At 37.9% G+C, this 20,026-nt stretch overlaps 1 protein-coding gene across 8 annotated transcripts in view; it reads right to left on the reverse strand.

Moving 5' to 3' along the window:
- Positions 1-3,666: 3,666 nt before the first annotated feature.
- The window catches only part of RIPK1 (receptor interacting serine/threonine kinase 1), a 53,651-nt gene continuing 37,291 nt past the window's right edge, over positions 3,667-20,026 (reverse strand). For 5 of the 8 annotated variants that reach the window (XM_020976654.2, XM_020976660.2, XM_020976656.2 and 2 more), the window contains 6 exons: positions 18,582-18,658; positions 15,865-15,955; positions 13,575-14,141; positions 10,069-10,146; positions 8,506-8,652; positions 3,667-5,358 (listed from right to left, as the gene is read on the reverse strand). In XM_020976654.2, coding sequence (XP_020832313.1) covers positions 5,072-5,358; positions 8,506-8,652; positions 10,069-10,146; positions 13,575-14,141; positions 15,865-15,955; positions 18,582-18,658 — 1,247 coding nt within the window. In that variant the 3' untranslated portion in view covers positions 3,667-5,071. The remainder of the gene's footprint in view (positions 5,359-8,505; positions 8,653-10,068; positions 10,147-13,574; positions 14,142-15,864; positions 15,956-18,581; positions 18,659-20,026) is intronic. The other 3 variants (XM_020976657.2, XM_020976659.2, XM_020976658.2) reach the window with 3 other exon arrangements.

Below are 20,026 nucleotides of genomic sequence, written 5' to 3' on the forward strand. Positions count from 1 at the left end.
ACAATGGTTTTGGTGTAGCCTTCAATGAAAACAGTGAGTTTCTTCAGTAAAAATTTCCTTTCTCCCATTCTCTGGTACTTTTGTCTTTGTTTTGTCTTGGCCATGACAAGCATACTTTTTTTCTCTAGCCATGATTAGAAGTTATTTTTACTGTTCTTATAGCTATTCTTCTAGCTTCAAGAAGTCCATGCTTCACTGTGGAGGACTTAATAACAACATTTTCAGTCTTTATTGTTTTCTGATGGCTAATTAGGCTGTTTGGTAGCAAGAGTTTATCAGTTCCTATTATTGTTTTTAATTTTTGACCACACTTTACTTCACACTTTGGTACAACTAATCCTGTTTCATTATGGGTTTAAATAATCAAGGAAATGCTTTACTTCCTGGTACCAGCAGCTGCTGCAATATCTCTTCTATAACTGCAATATATTTTTTAGGAACTATAACTTTTCCATGTTTCCTTTAATTAATACCCTTTCTTTAAAATCACATTATAAACAGGAAAATAGAACAGTTTGTCTATGGCACAAAATCTAGCTTCAAAATGACAGAGGACCAGCTAAAGGTGGGAAAACCAGCTCAGTTTAGTTTCAACTGGTTATGGTCAGCCTTTCTGAGTTAGCCTTGTCTTGGTAGAAGCACATAGGTATGACCATTACCAGCACAAAATGAAATCATCTAAAAATGACTGCTTGTCCCAAATAATTCACACTTGACTGTAAGCTCCTTGAGGGCAGGAACTGTTTCATTTATGTCCTGACATATAGTATGTGCCTAATGCATGTTTAATATTTTGACCTTCCTGTACTCTGTATTTACTAATCTGGTTATTGTCCTCTCCTTCTTCTTTAACCCACTCTGGTCTTATACTGAGGAAGAGTGCCCCAATGGCACCAAGCTCACTCTTGTTTTTTACCTTTTTAAAAATGAACCTTCAGAAACAATACATCTGTATTTTGGGGACATTAACACTAGTATCAGCTAATTCACAATATTAACTATATCATGATACAATATATGTCAAGTACTTTGTAACCTTAAAGTACTAATAATTGTGACTTGTTATTGTTTTATTAATAGTGTTTTACTTTTATGAATATTTGTTGGGGCAGCTAGGTGGGGCAGTGGATAGAGCACTGGCCCAGAAGTCAGGAGGACCTGAGTTCAAATCCGGCCTCAGATTAAACACTTGAGACTTACTAGCTGTGTGACCCTGGGCAAGTCACTTAACCCCAATTGCCTTAAAAAAAATTTGTTTAACTTTTCTCCTGGGAATATGACAGTTCCAAAACAAGCAAGAAAAAATATAGTTAACTTAATCCATTTTATAATTTGTTGCTCCTTTTTGAGGGGATGAAGCATATATGTATGTGTATGTTGGAATGTGCTTGTAATTTGGCCAAAATTCTGTCCCAGGGGCCTTTGTGCAAAATCATCAGCAGTTCTCACAGCTACCTTAGCCAGAAAGCTGTGTCAAAGGAAACCCACAACCCAGTGGGCCAACGACATTGCCCTCCTGACATTTCAATCACTGATGCTAATTCTGACTTGCTCTTGTGCTACTGATGTTTTTAAAAAGTAACTATGCACAACATCTTTATCTTTTTTTAGGTCAGGGTTCCCCAATATTTAGTGAAAATGAACTACTTTGGGGCAGCTAGGTAGCATGGTGGACAGAGCACCAGCCCTGAAGTCAGGAGGGCCTGAGTTCAAATCCAACCTCAGACTAAACACTTGACACTAGCTGTGTGACCCTGGGCAAGTCACTTAACCCCAATTGCCTTAAAGAAAGAAAGAAAATGAACTACTTTTTAATTTCCCTGAAATCTTGAGATCACTGGCCTTGTGGGAGGCAGATGAGGAAGAAGGGAGGAGAATAGTTGTCAGGAAAGTTTCTGAGTAGATTGGAGGTCGGATGTTACTGAATACTATAATCCTGGACACACTGGCAAATCTTGGTTGAGGGAGGGCAGGTTGTGGTAGAGGTAGGTGGTAGTAACCAGTATGTATGGAGCCCTACCAGATAAGGTTTCTAGATCTAGTGGCAGATCCTGGTTAAAGGAATCCTCTCTTAAGTAAAGGTGATCAGGGTTTTAAAGTCTTCAATTGGATCCAAGTAACGATGGTTTTCTTTTATCTTCCCCACCATATATGCTGAACCTTTTTCAATTGGTGTAGTTGCCAAGGAAGTGCCATGACTTTGTGGTATCTATTCCTGTCTAAAATTTAAAATGTCTGGAAAGTGAACTTAACTCCTACAATAGTTTGAGTAGCCAGTGCTAGAGGTAATACTGATATCTAAATAGTATCTAAAACATGGAGGTACTGGGAAACTGGGCAGCTAGGTGGTGAATGGTGCTCAGTCTGGAGTCAGGAGGACTCATCTTCCTGAGTTTGAATCTCAGACACTTACTAGCTGTGTGACCCTGGGCGTGTTACTTAACCCTGTTTGCCTCAGTTTCCTCAACTGTAAAATGTGCTGGAGAAGCAAATGGCAAAACCACTCCAGTATCTTCACCAAGAAACTTCCTAATGGGGTCAGGAAGAGTAGGACACGACTGGACAACAGCTGAGGACTTCATAGATATCTTGTTGTTCAGCTAGCACTTAATCTCTACCCACTTAGATACTAATTTTAATAAAAAGGGTGGGAGAGTATGTGGGTTTCTGAGAGCTTCTTCACTCTCTAAAGGGTCATCCTATCCCTCTCTGGCCCTAGAGGTCCTAAGAAATAACAAGAGCCCTCAAAGTCTGCAACAGAATCAATACCATTGTCTCATTTATCCAAACACAAATTTAACTACTTTTAAAGACTGATATTTAAAGAATATTTCTTTTGACTAAAGTTTAAAATTCTATTAAATTGTATTCCCATCTCTGAATATTTTGTTCACAATCAGGAGCCTTAGGGGAGTATTCAATCAAAAATTTAAGTCCCTATAGGATAGAGTGAAGGCTCTGGAGCATGGGCTGTGGAGTCAGAGGACCTGGGTTCAAATTCCACCTTTTATACTTGCTACCTGTGTGACCTTGGGCAGTCCCTTAACCTCCCTGATTCCTGATATGTAAAATGAGGGAGTTTGACTCGGTGGCCTCTTAGGTTCCTTCTAGTTCTAGATTTATGATTTTGTATACTTGCATTAGGTAACTTTTCCAGTACTTGCTGACTAACTGTCATTCCTGTTTTAATTTTTTTGCTCACCTCTTTTTGATCACTCTCAGAACTGATGTTGCACTTTCTTTTAGGTGGTTGGACATATTCAGCTTTCTTCATTTTAACCTGAGATTCCAAAGTGAACTCTTAAAAGCAGAAGGTGAATGTCAGCAGGTAGCATGGTATAATAGAAAGAAAACTAAATTGGGTACCAGAAGATCTGGGCTAAATTCCCAATTCTCCCACTTGACAAGTCCTGAAATTTTGAGAAAATGGACCTTAATTTCCCTATCTGCAAAATGAAGAGATTGGGCTAGGTGATATCGCAAATTCCTTCTTTTTCTAAAGTTGTATAAGTTTATGATAGCTGCTAAATGGCAGGAAGAAATCTATGGGAAAAGAAACTTTTTTTTTAATCAAAAAGGAAAATTTAAAAAGTATTAAAATATGTAAAACTTGATAGTTATAAAATGTTTTACAATCATCATTACTAATTTTGACATAACAGCATGAAAAGTTGATATGATATTTATTGCAGAATTCTTCAGTCTCATTTCAATAGTAACAAACATTTATATCATGACAAGCAGTGTGATGTAATGGTTAGAAGAAGAGAGCCTTAGACTCCTGGATTCAAGTCCTGTCTCTGACAAGTTATTTTCCCTCTCAATACTCCAGGCAACTCTTTCAGATGATAAATTTACAGGCTGGTTTCAGGTCTGCATTCAGAGGTGAATTCAATGAAATCCATAAACTGGGATTCCCTGCCATTCTACTCTGTTCCCAATCTCACTGGGTGATAATGAAGCTTTGAAACTTGTAGTCTATTGTGGAGTTACCCTACCTTGCCTCACAACATTTTTATATTTATATCAGGTCAGGCTGTATAGTAGAAAACTCAGACCTTGCCTTTTTTTTTTTCCTAAACTACACTCTACTTGTGAAAAAGTATGGAGATGAGGAGAGCACAAAACTGAAAGTTTGGTTTATATTATCCAGACTTCTTCAATCAGATTGCTATATTTGCTTGAGCAAAACACCAAGCTTTTAGTAAATTATATATTTGAACACAAGTTTTGTGAGTAGTTGTAAAGCCATTTACTACTCTCCAAATCCTCTTTTTCCTCTAAATAAATTTTCATTATTCTTAACTTCACCTTTAAAAAAAAACTTCAGCCTTTTTCTTATTGGTTGATTCTAAGGAATTTATGCATGTTCTTTCCAGAAGGGAGAGTCTCCTTTTTTCCTTTCTATATATATGTCAAATAACTACAGACAATTGTTAAAAGAGCTCTCCCTTCGGGCCACACCATGATTGAGAGGCAAACTCAGGAAATAAGACAAAAGGAGTTTATTGCAGCACACCAAGGCAGCAGCATTGGGTAGGCCCAGCCCTGAATTCAAACTGCCCAGTGCTTTTACAGGAGTAAAAAACTTCCATATAAGGGAAAGACAATCTTGATTGGTACATATTTGTACCAATACGTGGTACACATGAGATGGGATTAATGCAGGGGTGGCGAACCTGCAGCCTTGAGGCCACAATGTGGCCCTCTAGGTCCTCAACTGTGGCCTCAAGGCCATTGGTTCCCCACCCCTGGAAGTGCTACCTCATCTCCTCTGCTATTACAGCATCATAGGAAGATGAAAGTAGTGCTAAGGAGTTGGAATTATTGCACATTAGGCTGCCCCTTCCTGCAAGCTGACTGGCACCTACCCCAAAGAACAGGCAAGGTAGAAAGATGGGGTCACTCTGACTGACTCAGCAGTAATGGCTGTCTCTGAACAGCCTGAATGCAGCTGGACAGGTAAAGGACTCTGATCTCAAGAGATATAGTTCAGACAGCATACTTCACAATGAGTTGCACAGTTGAAAAGGGCATTTACATACATTTCTTTCAATTTACCCCCATCAGGCTAATCTTGGCTTACAGATATCAAAGTATTGAGAAGGTCTATTCTCTGGCAGTCATAGAGGGCTCTGGCTAGCTTTCCAACAGTGGCACCTTTGTTGCCTTCCCTCATCAGCCACTTCTGGATCATCTGGTAAACCTTTTCTCTCAGTCCATCTCGATCATAATCATGGTCAATTTCTTCAATCTGGGGATCAGTGAAGCCCAACCTTCGGGCACAGTTTTTCCAAATCCTTCCAAGATTATCTCTTACTGGATCCAGATGTTTATCAAGCAGGCTAGTGGTATCTCCTACCAAAGGAAAAAGAAAAGCATCTAGATATAATATTCTAAAAAAACAAATTCCTATGCCTCCTAAAATTGATAATCATGCTAGGGTCAAGGAAGGGGGCTGGACAGTTGATCTCTGAAGTCCCTTACAGGTTAAATTTAGCATTTTATGATGCTAAGTGTGCTAAGGGTACAGAGTTTTATGTCAGAAGGGAGAAAGGAAATGCATTTTATTTCCAAATTCTCCCTTTGATCCCAGAAAGATTCTTGAAATGTACCATCTCCTGGATATAGAGGGGAAGAAAAATGCTTTTACTTTTCTTCAAGTTATCCTGTACGTATCTTGTTTGCATATGGTTGTTTGCATTTTGTCTCTCCCAATTAGACTGGGAGCTCCTTGAGAGGAAAGACTGTTTTTAGCCTTTCTTTGTCTCCCCACAGCACCTAGCACAGAGTAGGTGTTTCACAAATGCTAGCTGACTTGATTTGACTTCCTGACTTTTTCTTGTCTGCCTAACTGGATCAGAGAGGCCTTAACCATTATTGTCATTCATTCTTTACCTCTTTATTCCCAGCTTGGCCACTCTCTTATTCAAAAGATGCATAGCAGAGTCAAGCAAAGTTAGGAAAAGACGTCTGTGTGCCCTAGACAAGGTTAAAAATCCCTACTTCCTATACAGGCATACCTTGTTTTGTTGCGTTTCACAGATATTGTGTATTTTACAAATTGAAGATTTGTGGCAACCCTGGACCAAGCAAATGTTTCAATGCCATTTTTACATGTGCTCACATCATGTCTTTGTGTCATACTTTGATAATTTTCGCAATATTTCAGATTTTTTCCTTTATTATGTCTAGTGATCTTTGATGTTACTACTGCAATAATTTCGGGGCACTACAAACCACAAACTTAATTGATAAATGTGGTGTGTGTTCTGACTGTTCCACTGACAGGCTGTTCCTGTCTCCCTCTCCTCAGGCTTCCCTATTCCCTGAGAAGAAACAATATTGAAATTAGGCCAACTAATAAACCCACAATGGCCTTGCAGTGTTCAAGTGAAAGGAAGAGTCAGTCGATGAAGCAAATGTCAGTGTTGTCGTATTTTAAGAAATTGCCCCAGCAATCTTCAGCAGCCACCACCCCAATCAGTCAGCAGCCACCAGCACTGAGGCAGGATGCTCCACTAGCAAAAAGATTACCCCTCACAAAAGGCTCAGATGATGGTTAGCATTTTTTAGCAATAAAGTATCTTTTATTAAGGTATGTACATTGGTTTATTTTTTTACAACTACTACTATCATGCACTTAATAGACTACTGAAGAATGAAATATAACTTCTGTATGTACTGAGAAGTCAAAAAATTCTTCTGACTTGCTTTTTTGAGATATTTGCTTTATTGCAATGATTTGGAACTGAACACACAATATCTCTGAGGTATGCCTGTATATGATGAGACTACAGTCTTTGAGCCTTCACTCTAACATACCTGACTTAAATCCACAAAATAAATATGTTCCATAGAAAGTAGAATTCACATTAGCAACATACGCATTTAGAAAAAGGAATAAGAAAAAGTATCCCTTATTCTTCCCTCGCCTTGCTCCTTGTAATGTTGTGCTCTAAATGTCTGCCTACCTCCCCTTTCTCTAGTTCCAGCTCTGGAGTTGTTTATCATGGCAGAAGAATCCCCTCATGGACACATTTACTAGGGCTATACCCACTTTTCGTGATGCATTCAGGGCAATGAGCAGACTTTTTTTAAATTTTAAAATACTATGCTGGATATTTCATTTTATTTATTACCAGCCTAACATCACCATACTGCAAGAAAGAATCCAGCCCCAAGTCTTTTAAGCTCTAGGGATTCAGTTTCTTTAGGAGATGAAAAATAGAGATGAAGACAATAATATTCCCCTAAAAGATGTCTTAAGGACTAGTTAGAAAATCCATTTGTAAAAAGTTAAATTCTTTGTAACTAATAAACTACTAAATATTCTGTAAGGCACAATATGTTCCTGGAGGCCTATGGCCACAAATGTATCCTTATTTCTAATTTTCCCTATCAACAACTCCTCTTCCCTTCCCGTCCCCTGTAGTTTGTGTGTTTCTTTATTCTTTCTTTCCTTTGGCTCTCACTTCCCCAAGTCCCCTAGTTTCATTCTGAACTGTCTATTCTGTCATTTTCTCCCATTAAGCAGCTGGTAACTATCTGCCACTGTTCTTCCCCTTCCCCCCCCCATCTCTCTTGATTCTTACTGAGCCAGAAAATGGGCCCTCTCAAGGGTATGAATACTGTAAGGCTCCTAAATCCCTTGGGATCTCTTTTGGATTGTCTTTTTTTTTTTTAATGAATCCAGGCCCAGAACCTTTTCTGTTTCCTTTTTAGAATCTCTATTTAAAGAGGGTACCTAGGCCAGTCACATCTCATTCCTCTCTAGGGAGCATTTTGACTACAATGCCTCAGTTCTTCATCTGGAAGCTCCCCCTGGCCATGGAATTCATACATTGATCACACCCTCTGACTGGATGACTCCTCCCTGAACCTCTATTTAAGGCGTCAGCCCAGTCACATTCCTCTCCAGGCTGCACTCTAGATTTCCTTTACCAATGCCCAGGAACCTTTATCTGCCTGTCCATCTTCCCCTATTAGAATATAAATTACTCGAGGGCAGGGATAATCTTTCTATTAGTGTTCCCAGTACTTAGCACAGTGCCTGTCACGTGTATGTTAAGTGTTTAATAAATGCTTGTTGACTGATTGACTTTTGTCAACTTCATACAATCTGTGATGAGCCAAAAAGTAGCATTTTGAATGTCAAAGCACCTAATGCTGTAAGTCAACCAGCACCCTATTTCTGTTCTCCTAGAAGCTGGTCTGAATCTGAGCAGATGTCTGAAGGAGTTCTCTGCAAACCAATTTGAGTTAAAAACAAACAAACAAACAAACAAACACCTAGAACATCAGGTTAGTTTGGGGATTGTTCTATGGCCTGGATACTACTTGGTGAAGGTCCAGTTTTTGAAGAACTTGGGCTTAAGAACACTAAGTTGTTGGGCAGGCAGAAGAAAGGGGAGAGGAAAATAAGGTGAGTATTAGAATTCCGTCCCTCTTGAAAGAGAAAAAAACACAAGTTATTGGGAAAAGATTTCTTCAAAGAGTTATTACCAAATATACGTAGATACTTGGATTCTGGCTCTTGCTGAATGTTTGTAGATGTGTTTTCAACAGGCAGGCTTCTATCATCTAACACCATGTAATTGTTTCCAACCTGAATGCCAGTACTGTTGACGAACTTACATCTTATTGAGTCTTCTAAAAAGATACCAAAATTGGGGAGATGAGGAGGGAGGGGAAAATGAACACAGTTAAATGAGTACAATTCTAAAGTAAGCGGAAAAGCACAACATGGGAAAATGTTAAGTCTAATTAAATCAATTTCTCATTCTGTATAACTGTCCCAAAACTCTGTACAAATACCCTGTAGCCAAGTTTCTCAGCAGTTAAGTTTCCTTTACCATCATCACTTTACTAATCATATCATTCTTAAAACAGATGTAGAAATAGGAAGGCAAAAGTTTGAAAAAGTCAGTAAAAACTTAGCTTTAGATAATGTTTGGCATGTTTACCCTGTGAATTTGAGTGAGCATCTAGTGAATTTCAACATTTATCCTTGGTGTCCTGACTGAAAGTAATAAGGACAGTCCAATAGGATTATTTTTTTTTTTTTTAGAATTTTTCTGGGGGGCACTTGGGGTTAAGTGACTTGCCCAGGGTCACACAGCGAGTGTCAAGTGTTTGATCTGAGGTCACATTTGAACTCAGGTCCTCCTGATTCAGGGCTGGTGCTCTATCCACTGTGCTATCTAGCTGCCCCCCCCATAGGATTATTCTTCAAAGTACATTATGTTGTATCATCTCTTTAGAACACCAGCTATGACAAGTTCTCTTGATATTGATTAGGCATTTTGAAAAACGTGAAATATATGAAGTCTTCCACTCCTCTCATTTACAAATAAAAAAACAGGAAGGAAGCTATCTTCTTAAATTTCTGCAACCCTCTCACAAACCAAAATATCTTTATGCTGCTGCTTTTAAATTTGTTATATCAGAAACCACTTTTAAGGATGGCAAAGTATTAAAGACAAAGAAAAAGAGGTGTTTGAGTTCGGAAGCAGGATGGAAAATTATTTCCAATAGGCCAAGCTGACTATAAAATAGATACTGTTTCAAAATCTATGCAATTTGGCATGATTCAGAGAATTGTATAGCAAATAAACTCTTAGGCAATGTCTTATCAAAAAAAAGCACTCAGAATACCACAGACTTTAGCACACGAGCAAATTAGAACTTGGAGTCCACTGTGATGGAGCTCTGATTGAAACTTTTTATGGTATAGAGTTGTTTGCAATTGTCAATGTCTTTTCTACATGACTTTCTTTTAAACCCCCTTATTGCTACCATTTAAAAGTACAAAATACTTAATTTCGGCTCTGAGGAAATGGTTCTCAGTACAATGGTTCTGAGATGTACAAATTAATGTTCATATTATTCTTTCAAAGACTACAAGAGGCAGAATATGAGGGGTACAATTGGGTGCCACTTAATGGAAGCCATCAAAATTTCTAAGGAAATACTGGCAAATATTTGTTGAAAAATGAATATTAAATTAGAACCAAATCACTTCTCCTGAACACAGTCAGGATCTATTGTCAGCCCTATAATTGTTACCTAGGGCTGTTGTAGGTACAGAAAACGAAGGAACAAAAGAGAAATTCTTTATCATGGGCTCCATGCCTTTTTCTTGACCTGTATAATGATAAAAAAAAAATTAACTCTTATCCTCACCTTTAGTAAACAAAAATAAAACAGAAAAGCACAACAAATTCTTTCCTATTTGTTATAGTTATATTTTAAAAATAATACTAACATATACTTCAAGCTATAGGAAGAGAAAAATATAATGCCAGCTAGTAAGAAGTAGGTGGCTACCAAGGTTCCTTCTAAAGCTAAATATACAGTTCTGTAAGAATATGGGATCAAGCATTTTTAAGCCAAAGCCTTCCACAGGCCAAAGAAAAGCCTAGTCTGGAGAAATAATAAAAGCAGTATTTAGCAAGTAAGTATTTACAACTATCCTCTGGACAGGGGACAATTTTCTTTTTTTAAAATTTATTTTCTTTTATTAATTTATTTTTAGTTTTCAACATTCACTTACATAAGCTTTTGAGTTTTAAATTTTCTCCCCTTCCCTCGCTACCTCCCTTCCCAAGACAATGTGCAATCTGATATAGGCCCTATGTACACATTGCTATTAAACATATTTTCACATTTGTCATGTTTAAAGAAGAACTAGAACCAATAGGAGGAACCACAAGAAAGAAGAAACAAAACAAAACAAAACAAAACAGAAGGGAAAAAAAAAGAGCAAATAGTAGGCTTCAATCTGCATTCAAACTCCATAGTTCTTTCTCTGGATGTGGATAGCACTTTCCATCATGAGACTTTTGGAAATGTCTTAGATCCTTGCATTGCTGAGAAGAGTTAAGTCTATCAAAGTTAGTCATCGCACAATGTGGCTGTTAGTGTGTACAACTTTCTCCTGGTTTTGCTCATTTCACTCAGCATCAGTCCATACAAGTCTTTCCAGGTTTTTCTGAAGTCCACTTGCTTATCATTTCTTATAGCACAATAGTATTCTGTTACATTCATATACCCAAACTTGTTCAGCCATTCCCCAATTGATGGGCAACCTTTCAATTTCCAGTTCTTTGCCACCACAAAAAGAGCTGCTATAAATATTTTTGTACATGTGGGTCCTTTTCCTATTTGTATGATCTCTTTGGGATACAGCCCTAGAAGTGCTATTGCTGAATCAAAGGGTATGTACATTTTTATAGCCCTTTGGGCATAGTTCCAAATTGCCCTCCAAAATAGTTGGATCATTTCACAACTCCACCAACAATGCATTAAGTGTTCCAATCTTCCCACGTCTTCTCCAACATTTATTATTTTCCAGTTTTGTCATGTTGGCCAATCTGATAGGTGTGATGTGGTACCTCAGAGTTGTTTTGATTTGCATTTGTCTAAGCAATAGTGATTTAGAGCATTTTTTCAAATGATTATAGATAGCTTTAATTTCTTCCTCTGAAAACTGCCTGTTCATATCCTTTTGACCATTTATCAATTGTGGAATGACTTATATTCTTATAAATTTGACTCAGTTCTCTATATATTTTAGAAATGAGGCCCTTATCAGAGACACTAGTTGTAAAAATTCTTTCCCAATTTTCTGCTTCCCTCCTAATCTTAGTTGCACTGGCTTTGTGCAAAAACTTTTGAATTTAATGTAATCAAAATCATCCATTTTGCATTTCAGAATGTTCTCTATAAAATAAAAGAGAACTTAAAAAAAAACCTAACTAAATTTAACAGTTTCTTTTACCCTAGTAAAAGTTTTACAAGTTATTTTGAAGGGGGGGTTGCATATGGGAGCTGGTGGAGTTGCCCTAGCAATGTGACCCAGTGATTTAGTGTATCCTTTTTGATGATTGTCATTTGTAAGCTTTCTCCACTTTCAAAAAATGTGCTTAGAACTCTTGGAAATTGTCACTTATCTTTGTCCACAAGATATGAAGTAAGAAAATCTTGAATTTTCTAAAGTAGGGGTTTTTCTGATCCAATCTTTCTGGTGAACAATTTGGAACTCTGCCCAAAGGGCTATAAAATTGTGCATACCCTTTGATCCAGCAATACCACTGCTAGGACTATATCTCAAAGACATAAAAAAGGGGGAAAGGGACCTATTTGTACAAAAATATTTAGTAGCAGCTCTTTTTGTGGTAGCTAAGAATTGGAAATCAAAGGGATACCCATCAATTGGGGAATGGCTAAACAAGCTGTGGTATATGATTATAATGGAATACTATTGCGTTAAAAGAAATGACAAGCAGGATGATTTCAGAAAAACCTGGAAAGACTTATATGAACTGATGCATAGTGAAGTGAACAGAACCAGGAGAATGTTGTTCACAGTAATGGCAATATTGTTCAATAAAGAACTGTGCACGATTTAGCTATTTTCAGCAATGATGATTCCAAAGGATCAATAATATAGCATACTATCTGCCTTCAGAGGAAGAACTGATATTTATTGAATATAGACTGAAGCATGCTATTTTTCACTTTCATTTTTTTCTTTATTCTAGTCTTCTTGTACAAGATGACTAATGTGCAATTTGTATAATCTATATCTGATTGTTTACCATCTTAGGGAGGGAGGGAAGAGGGGATAGAATTTGGAACCCAAAACTTTAAATAAAAATGTTTAAAAATTGGGGGCAGCTAGATGATGCAGTGGATAGAGCACCAGCCCTGGAGTCAGGAAGACCTGAGTTCAAATCCAGCCTTTGACACTTGACACTTACTAGCTGTGTGACCCTGGACAAGTCACTTAACCCCATTGCCTAGCCAAAAAAAAAAAGTTTAAAAATTGGGGAGAAAAAGAAAAGAGAAAAACAGTAAAAAAAAAAAATAAAGTAGGGGTTCTTAACCTTTTTTATGTTTTATGGATCCCTTCGGCAGTCCAATAGAGCCTATGGACCTCTTAACAGAATAATTCTATTAAATGCACAAAGTAAAATACATTGAATTACAAAGGAAACCAGTTATATTGAAATTATTGTTATTGCTATTGTACAGTTATTTTTAGACCCGTTTGACTCTTTGTGACCCCATTTGGCTTTTCTTGGCAAAGATACTGGAGTGGTTTGCTATTTCCTCCTCCAGCTCATTTTACAGGTGAGGAACTGAGGCAAACAAGATTAAGTAACCTGCCCAGGGTCATACAGCTATTAAGTGTATGAGGTCAGATTTAAACTCAGGAAGATGAGTCTTCTTGACTTCAGGCCTGGCACTCTATGCACTGTGCCACCTAGATGCCCTATATTGAAATACAATTATCACAATAGATCTTAAAAAGCAAATAAGTTAAGGGACCCTAGATTAAGAACCCTTGCTTAACAAATGTTTCTTGGACCAAAATCCAATTTTCCTCACCCTAAGTAGTCAGTTCAGGGTTCCATGTACTTGGTGTTTGCCAAATGTTAAAAAGACAACTGCTTCCCCACGTGCATATGAGCCACAATAGAATCAGTATCAACTTTACTTTCAGGAAACTACTAGATACAGGAAAGAAACAAATAAAAGAATCCAAATCAAAAAGGTGGACTGATTACCTATTGTACTGAATGGGAGAGTTGGCATATTTGCTCCTGTGGTAGACTCAGGCACAGACATTTTAAAGGGGGTGGATGCAGTGCTTAGATTTAGTCCATAGATATTGTTTGTTCTTGGATATGTTGACCTTGGTCCAAAGACTTGATGGTTATTCAACTGCGGTACTTGTAGAGGGGGAGATGGCTCTACTGGTTGCTGTGATAGATTGCTGTGATTGTTTGCATTGGGAGGACAAGAGCTCCTCCCAGAAATGAAAGTATTCTGATAAAACCCATGCTTCTGAGGCTGAGCAGACCCTGCTCTGAAAGGGTCATAGGAGACTCTTCGTCTCCTTTCTTCTTCTCTTTTAGCTGCAACAGATCTAGTCTGACTATTTGTCATCTTATCCATCCGGTTGCCAAAGAGATGGTAGTTTGCTTCTTCCTGTAGCTTGCTTTGTAGGCTCAGGGCGGCCTCAGGAAAGGCCTCACTCTCCACTGGCTGGTTCTCAGGGTAGGGAGCAAACATGGACTCATCGATACAACCAGTCCTGAGTTCCTGGGAGCTATGGAGTGAATTGGGCTGTTCTGTAGTATGGAAAGAAAAGTATTAAATGAAAGCATCTCTTGATACATTTTTAAAAAATATGGTATATCTTAACAATGGCATAAATAATAATAACTGATATTTATATAAAACTTTAAAGTTTATTTAAAGTTTTATTTTATTTAAAGTGCTCTACATACATTATCTCAGATGAATCTTACTGTCATTATATCAGTGAACCTTACCAAAACATGGAAAAATTTGAAAACAATTACAAGAAATCTATGAGCCTCTTCTTTCCCTTAGGAGTTACAGAGATAATAAATGATAATCCATATGCAGGAGGAAGGGTACAATATAAAGAGCCATTTATAAATAAAAGTACCCCAGTTAAGGGAGAAATGGCTAGGAATTACTTCGGCTAATCATGATAAGAGAAAGGAGGAAGCTTACCTTAATTATTGAAAAAGGATGTGTTGAAAGGAGAGAGAGGAAAAAGTTGTGCTAAACTTTATATTGTCATGGTAAAGCTGAAACTTCTTATGATAAAACTCAATGATTTAGGTTAAAAGTTCCTTTTTATAACCATCAGGTAATTGATAATGAAAAAGCATCTTTTCACCCATTGTTCTAAATAAATATTACAATGTTGCACCTAGATCACTTATCCTCCTTGTAAACCCACTTCACAAGCATTTCTATGAACAGAAATGATGTGTTTCCTGCATATAACATGTATCCTTTCAACTGTATTAGAATGTAGCTATAGAATGGTTTTAAAAAAAGAAAAAAATTGTGCAAATATCTTTATAATCTTAGTATTTTGTGCCAGCTAAGTGATGGTCATCTGGAGCCTGTCCTCTTGGATGATAACAAGAAGCACAGCAAGAAAGGAGAAGTGTGGCAGGGCCCAGAGGTTAAGAAAGGGCAGGTAAGGGGCATGAAGCCCCATAAGATGGGTTTGGGAGGATTCTGCTTGCCTTATAAGGCCAACAGCTTTGATACAGCCCTTCTGGCTGAGGTTCTTGTGGTCAACATTTTTTAGGGAAGTCGATAAAGGGAGGACTGCTATCATATTCTTTGTGAACTGGTAGCAATTTTTGTGAATTTTGTGAATTGCAAAGTTCAGCTATGAGAATGGGAGGAGAGAAGCACCTGTGGGCAGCAATAGGGCACATCCTTCCCAGTGGTCATTTCTGTGCCATCCCTTTGGGAATAGTGTCAGGAGAATTATCCTGTCCACGTTCCTGAGAAGTAGGAAGTCCATATTTTCTGTCACTCAGCAGTCAAGCATATAGGAAGAGGAGTTGTGATGAAGACATGTGGCCAGGGTCTGTGGATGCTATGTCATGGGAACACTCTCTTGGAGCCAGTCTCAAACTATGAAGCGGTGTTTATTCCACTGGTGCCATTACCCTGGCTGTCAGAGGTTGGGGAGGCTCTGACAAATGGGAAGCTGATTTCAGCTTGTTCCACTCCCTAACACCACAATTCTAAGAAGCAGCAGTGATGATAGGAAGGAGGTAGGAAGTTTAAACACTTATCGTCTATGCCATATATTTGGCATTCAATCGCATTCTGCTTCTGATAACTCTTATGTTTTTACTTAAGGTTTTGTGTATAGAAGAAGATTACAAAGTCTTTGAGGGCAGAGAACAACTATTACATTTCTTTTCATCCTGCCGGAGAGCTGTTTTACCAATAGATGTTTGTTAAATGAATGAAAATACAAATGAAGTGATTTGCAGGTATCCTGGAAGTTACCTGAATTTGTTCTGCTTGGGGGCACTGGTACTGAATCAATCTGGAGGGACTGCATCCTTTTCACTACTTCATTTGGAGCAGGATATGCTTTCTATAGAAAAAGCCGAAAACAAAAAGCAGTGCTTTTGCAAACAGCAAATATAATCCAGTTGTGGAAAACACAAAATCATATGAATTATGACATTTGCAGTCTGAGATGGGAGAGACCTTTACCATCATCTAGTCTAACCCATTTCTGAGTAAGAATACCATATACAGCATCTCCAACAAATTATTATCCAGTCTTTGCTAAAAGACTTCTACTGATAGACAATCTACAACCTCCCAAGGCAGCCTGTTATGTTTATGGAGAGTTCAAATTGTCAGGTTTTTCCTTACATTATGCCTAAATTTGCTCATTTGCTCCTAGCTCAGCCCTTCATAACCAAGCAGAACAAATCTAATCTCTCTTCCCTATGACAGCTCTTCAGATACATAAGATCATAGGATGAAAGATTCAGAGCTGGAAAGGACTTGAGAAGTCATCTAGTCTAACTCCATCATTTTACAAATGAGGAAAGTGAGACCCAGAGATGTTGTGAATTTACCAAAGTCACACAGGTAGTAAGTGGCATAGTCAGCATTTGAACCCAGGTCCTCTGACTTCAAATTAAGACATCTTAAACATATCTAACATGTCACCCCTAAGTCTTCTCTTCCCTAGGCTAAGAATTCCCACTTCTTTTGTCCATTTCTCATATAACATGATCTCTAGGACCTTCACCATCCTCTGCATGGCTTCACATTTGTCACCCAGAAAGGAACACAATACTTGAGGGTTTGGTCTGACCCAGCCCTGAGGCAGGGCTGTTACCTGCCTCATTCTGGACTATTTATCTTTTCACATAACCTAAGACTTCAGTTGTTTTCTTGGCCACTACCATTCCACTACTTATTTATATTAAGCGTACAGTCCCTAACTCCCTTGCCCCCGATATTTTTCACAGTCAGTTACATGATGCCTAACTGGTACTTATAAAGTTGATTTTTTTTTAATTGCAGGCTAAGACTTTACATTCATCCCTATTAAATTTCACCATATTCTATTTAGTCGATTGTTTTAAACTGTCAAGATGCTTTTGGATCTTGATTTAGTCATTCAACATGTTAGCCAGGCCTTCCATTTATTTCTGTGTTACCTACAGACATGGTAAGTGTGTCATTTATGCCTTCATCCAAGTCATTGATAAAAACGTTAAATAATATGGGAGCCAAGGAACCATCTCTGGATATTCTAATAAAGATCTCTTTCCAAGTTGACATTGGACCTCAAATAATAATAATGATAACAGCTCACATTTATGTGGCATTTTAAGGTTTGCAAAGTGTTTTCCTCACAACAACTTTGTGAGATAAGTAGGGAAATGTTATTTTCTCCATCTTACAGATAAGAAAACTGGCACAGAAAAGAATAAATGACTTACCCAGGTTCACCAGGCTAGTAAATGTCAGAGTAGGAAGTTGAACTCAAGTACCCTAACTCTGAGTTCAGTCCTCTCTCCACTACATCATACAACCTTACGGTACTTTCTGGCAGTTCAGCACATTCTGAATCCAGCAAACTATGCTATCATCTAGTCCACTTCTTTCCATATTCTCCATAAAGATAGCATGAGAAATTTTGTAAGTACTTTGTTGATATCTAGAGAAACTGTATTTATAGCATTCCTCTGACCTTAAAAATCCCATCAAAAAATGAAGGTTGGACTGACAGGATTCTATTCTTTTTTTTTCTTTGTTTTGTTTTTTTTTGGTGAGGCAATTTGGGTTAAATGACTTGCCCAGAGTCACACAGCTAGTAAGTATCAAGTGTCTGGTCTGAGACTGAATTTGAACTCAGGTCCTCCTGACTCCAGGGCCAGCGCCCTATCCACTGTGCCACCCATCTGCCCCTACATAACTCTATTCTTGATGAAGCCATGCTGATACCTATCTGTGATCACCGCTTCCTTTTCTAGATGTTCACTAACTGTAACTTCAGTAAAATATTCTAAAATTTGGTCAGGAATTGAAGTGAAGCTCTTTGGTCTATAATTTGCAGACTATTCTCTTCCCTTTTTTGAAAATTGGGACAGCATTTGTCCTTCTTTAGGCCTGAGTACCTCTTCTGTTTTCTACCATCTTTCAGGGATCTCTGGCCATGGCTCAGCCATCACAGCTACCAGTTCTTTCAGTACCCAAGGATCTAGTTCACCTTGGTCTGGTGACAAATTCATTGAGAGCAACTAGACGATTTATCGTCCCTCTACTTATCTTGAGTTTCAACTCCCTATTAGCCATTTTTCATTCTATCCTTTCTAGTCCAAAGATTATTCTCTGGGACAGAGAGAAAACAGAAACAGAGCAAAAGTTGTATAATTCTTCCTACTCTTAGCTTTCCCTTTCCGTTTTCATTGTTCCATCCACCCTGACCTGAGGAATCCTCATTTCTTCTTTGATCCTCTTTTCGCCATGTAGAAAAAAAAAAGCCTTTTGCTTTTTAGCATAAAAAAATTAATCGCTTTGTAAAAGAAAAACAAATGAAAACTAGGCAGCTAAGGTTAATTTTTGTGGCCACCAAGATGAGGTTCTTGGAAAAACCACAGAAACAGTAATGCTGTGCTTCCCTGTTGTTTATGTGTAAGCATTCAAATATGTGACATAAATGTCCATTTTTGAGCATCCACTACCCTACTTACTTTTAAATTCTTCACATCTTCTTCTACCTTTTCTTCAAATTGTTCAGTGTAGAAAGGTCTGAATTCTTGGTCGATATCTGTGGAAAAAAATTTTTTTTAAAGTTTTAACATTTTTTGGCACAAAAGTAAAAAAGTTGATTTGTTTATAAAGTGAAATGACCTTGGAGTCATTTAGCTATGAGAAATAGCAAAAAAAAAGGAAATAGTTTCTTAATATAGAAAATTAATAAGAAAGTTGCTAATAGGATAGGCAGGAAGTACAGCATGCTAGAAGGCTCTAGGAAGCCAAGGATCTTGGGTTGCTATAGTATTTCCCAGCTTCCCCTTCATAGACCAGAGCAGACTGACTCAGCACTTCTTATTTTGATTTGAGTGGGTTGGAACCTGTGGATCCTTGATGGTGAAGCATCACCAATGGCATAAATTTGAGTCTAGAATGCACAAAATGATAATGTTCAATGTACAAAGGCAAAGAGAGTGAGGATTAAGAGTCCTAGGGGGACAAGTGACAAGGGAAGTCACTCAGGCTTAGGGTATCTTTGACTCTTCCCTCCTTTTCACTAATTAGTTGCTAAGTCTTGTGAATCCACCCCTCTCCCTCCAATTTTTCTTGGATCCATTCTCTCTTTTTTATTCTCCCTGAAATGACTTTCCCTTCCTTAGGGCACTTCCTGCCTCAATCTCTCCCTTTTCCAACTCATCTTTCTCTAGCTGCCAAATAAAATTCTCATTATTGTATTGCTCTGATCATTACAAGTCCTCTGCTCAAAACCTCCACTGGCTTTTCATTGCTTAATGATTAAAACCAATATTCCTCATCCTGCCATTCATCAGTGTTCATCACTCTTTACAATTGAGTTGTCATCTTTACAAAGTGAAATGCTCCTAAAGAGCAGTTAGAAAAAGCAATAAAATGAAATAGTTCTTTGATAAAGAGAATTAATAAGAAAGCTGATAACAGGCTACACAGGAAGTACAACATCCCAAGAATCTCTAAGAAGCAAAGGATCTTAAGTTGCTACAATCCAATATTTTGTAGCCTCTGGCCTCAGACACTTACTTGATGTGTAACCCTGGGCAAGTCATTTAACCTGTTTGTCTCTGTTTCCTCATCTATAAAATGGGGATAATAATAGTTCCTACATTCCAGGGATGTTATGAGGATTAAATGAAATAATAGTTGTAAAGTGCTTAGCATAGTGCCTGGCACATATTACAAGCTATATAAATGTTAGCATTTATTATTATTATTATTATTAGATATTCTCTACAATCTAGCTCCACTTTTCTGCCAAACAGGACTACTCACTGTCTTTAGTTTTCCTCCTGCTCTCTCCCATTTCCCTGCCTTTGGTCATCCTCATTTGCCTCCCTGCTTCCTCTCTTTTTGAAAGCTTCCCTTCTTCCATGTCATAACTCAGGTACCACTTTCTCAAGGAAGCCAT

This window comes from Phascolarctos cinereus, unplaced genomic scaffold, assembly GCF_003287225.1.
Source record: "Phascolarctos cinereus isolate Bilbo 61053 unplaced genomic scaffold, phaCin_HiC Scaffold_4;HRSCAF=312, whole genome shotgun sequence".
In the NCBI taxonomy this organism is placed as follows: Eukaryota; Metazoa; Chordata; class Mammalia; order Diprotodontia; family Phascolarctidae; genus Phascolarctos; species Phascolarctos cinereus.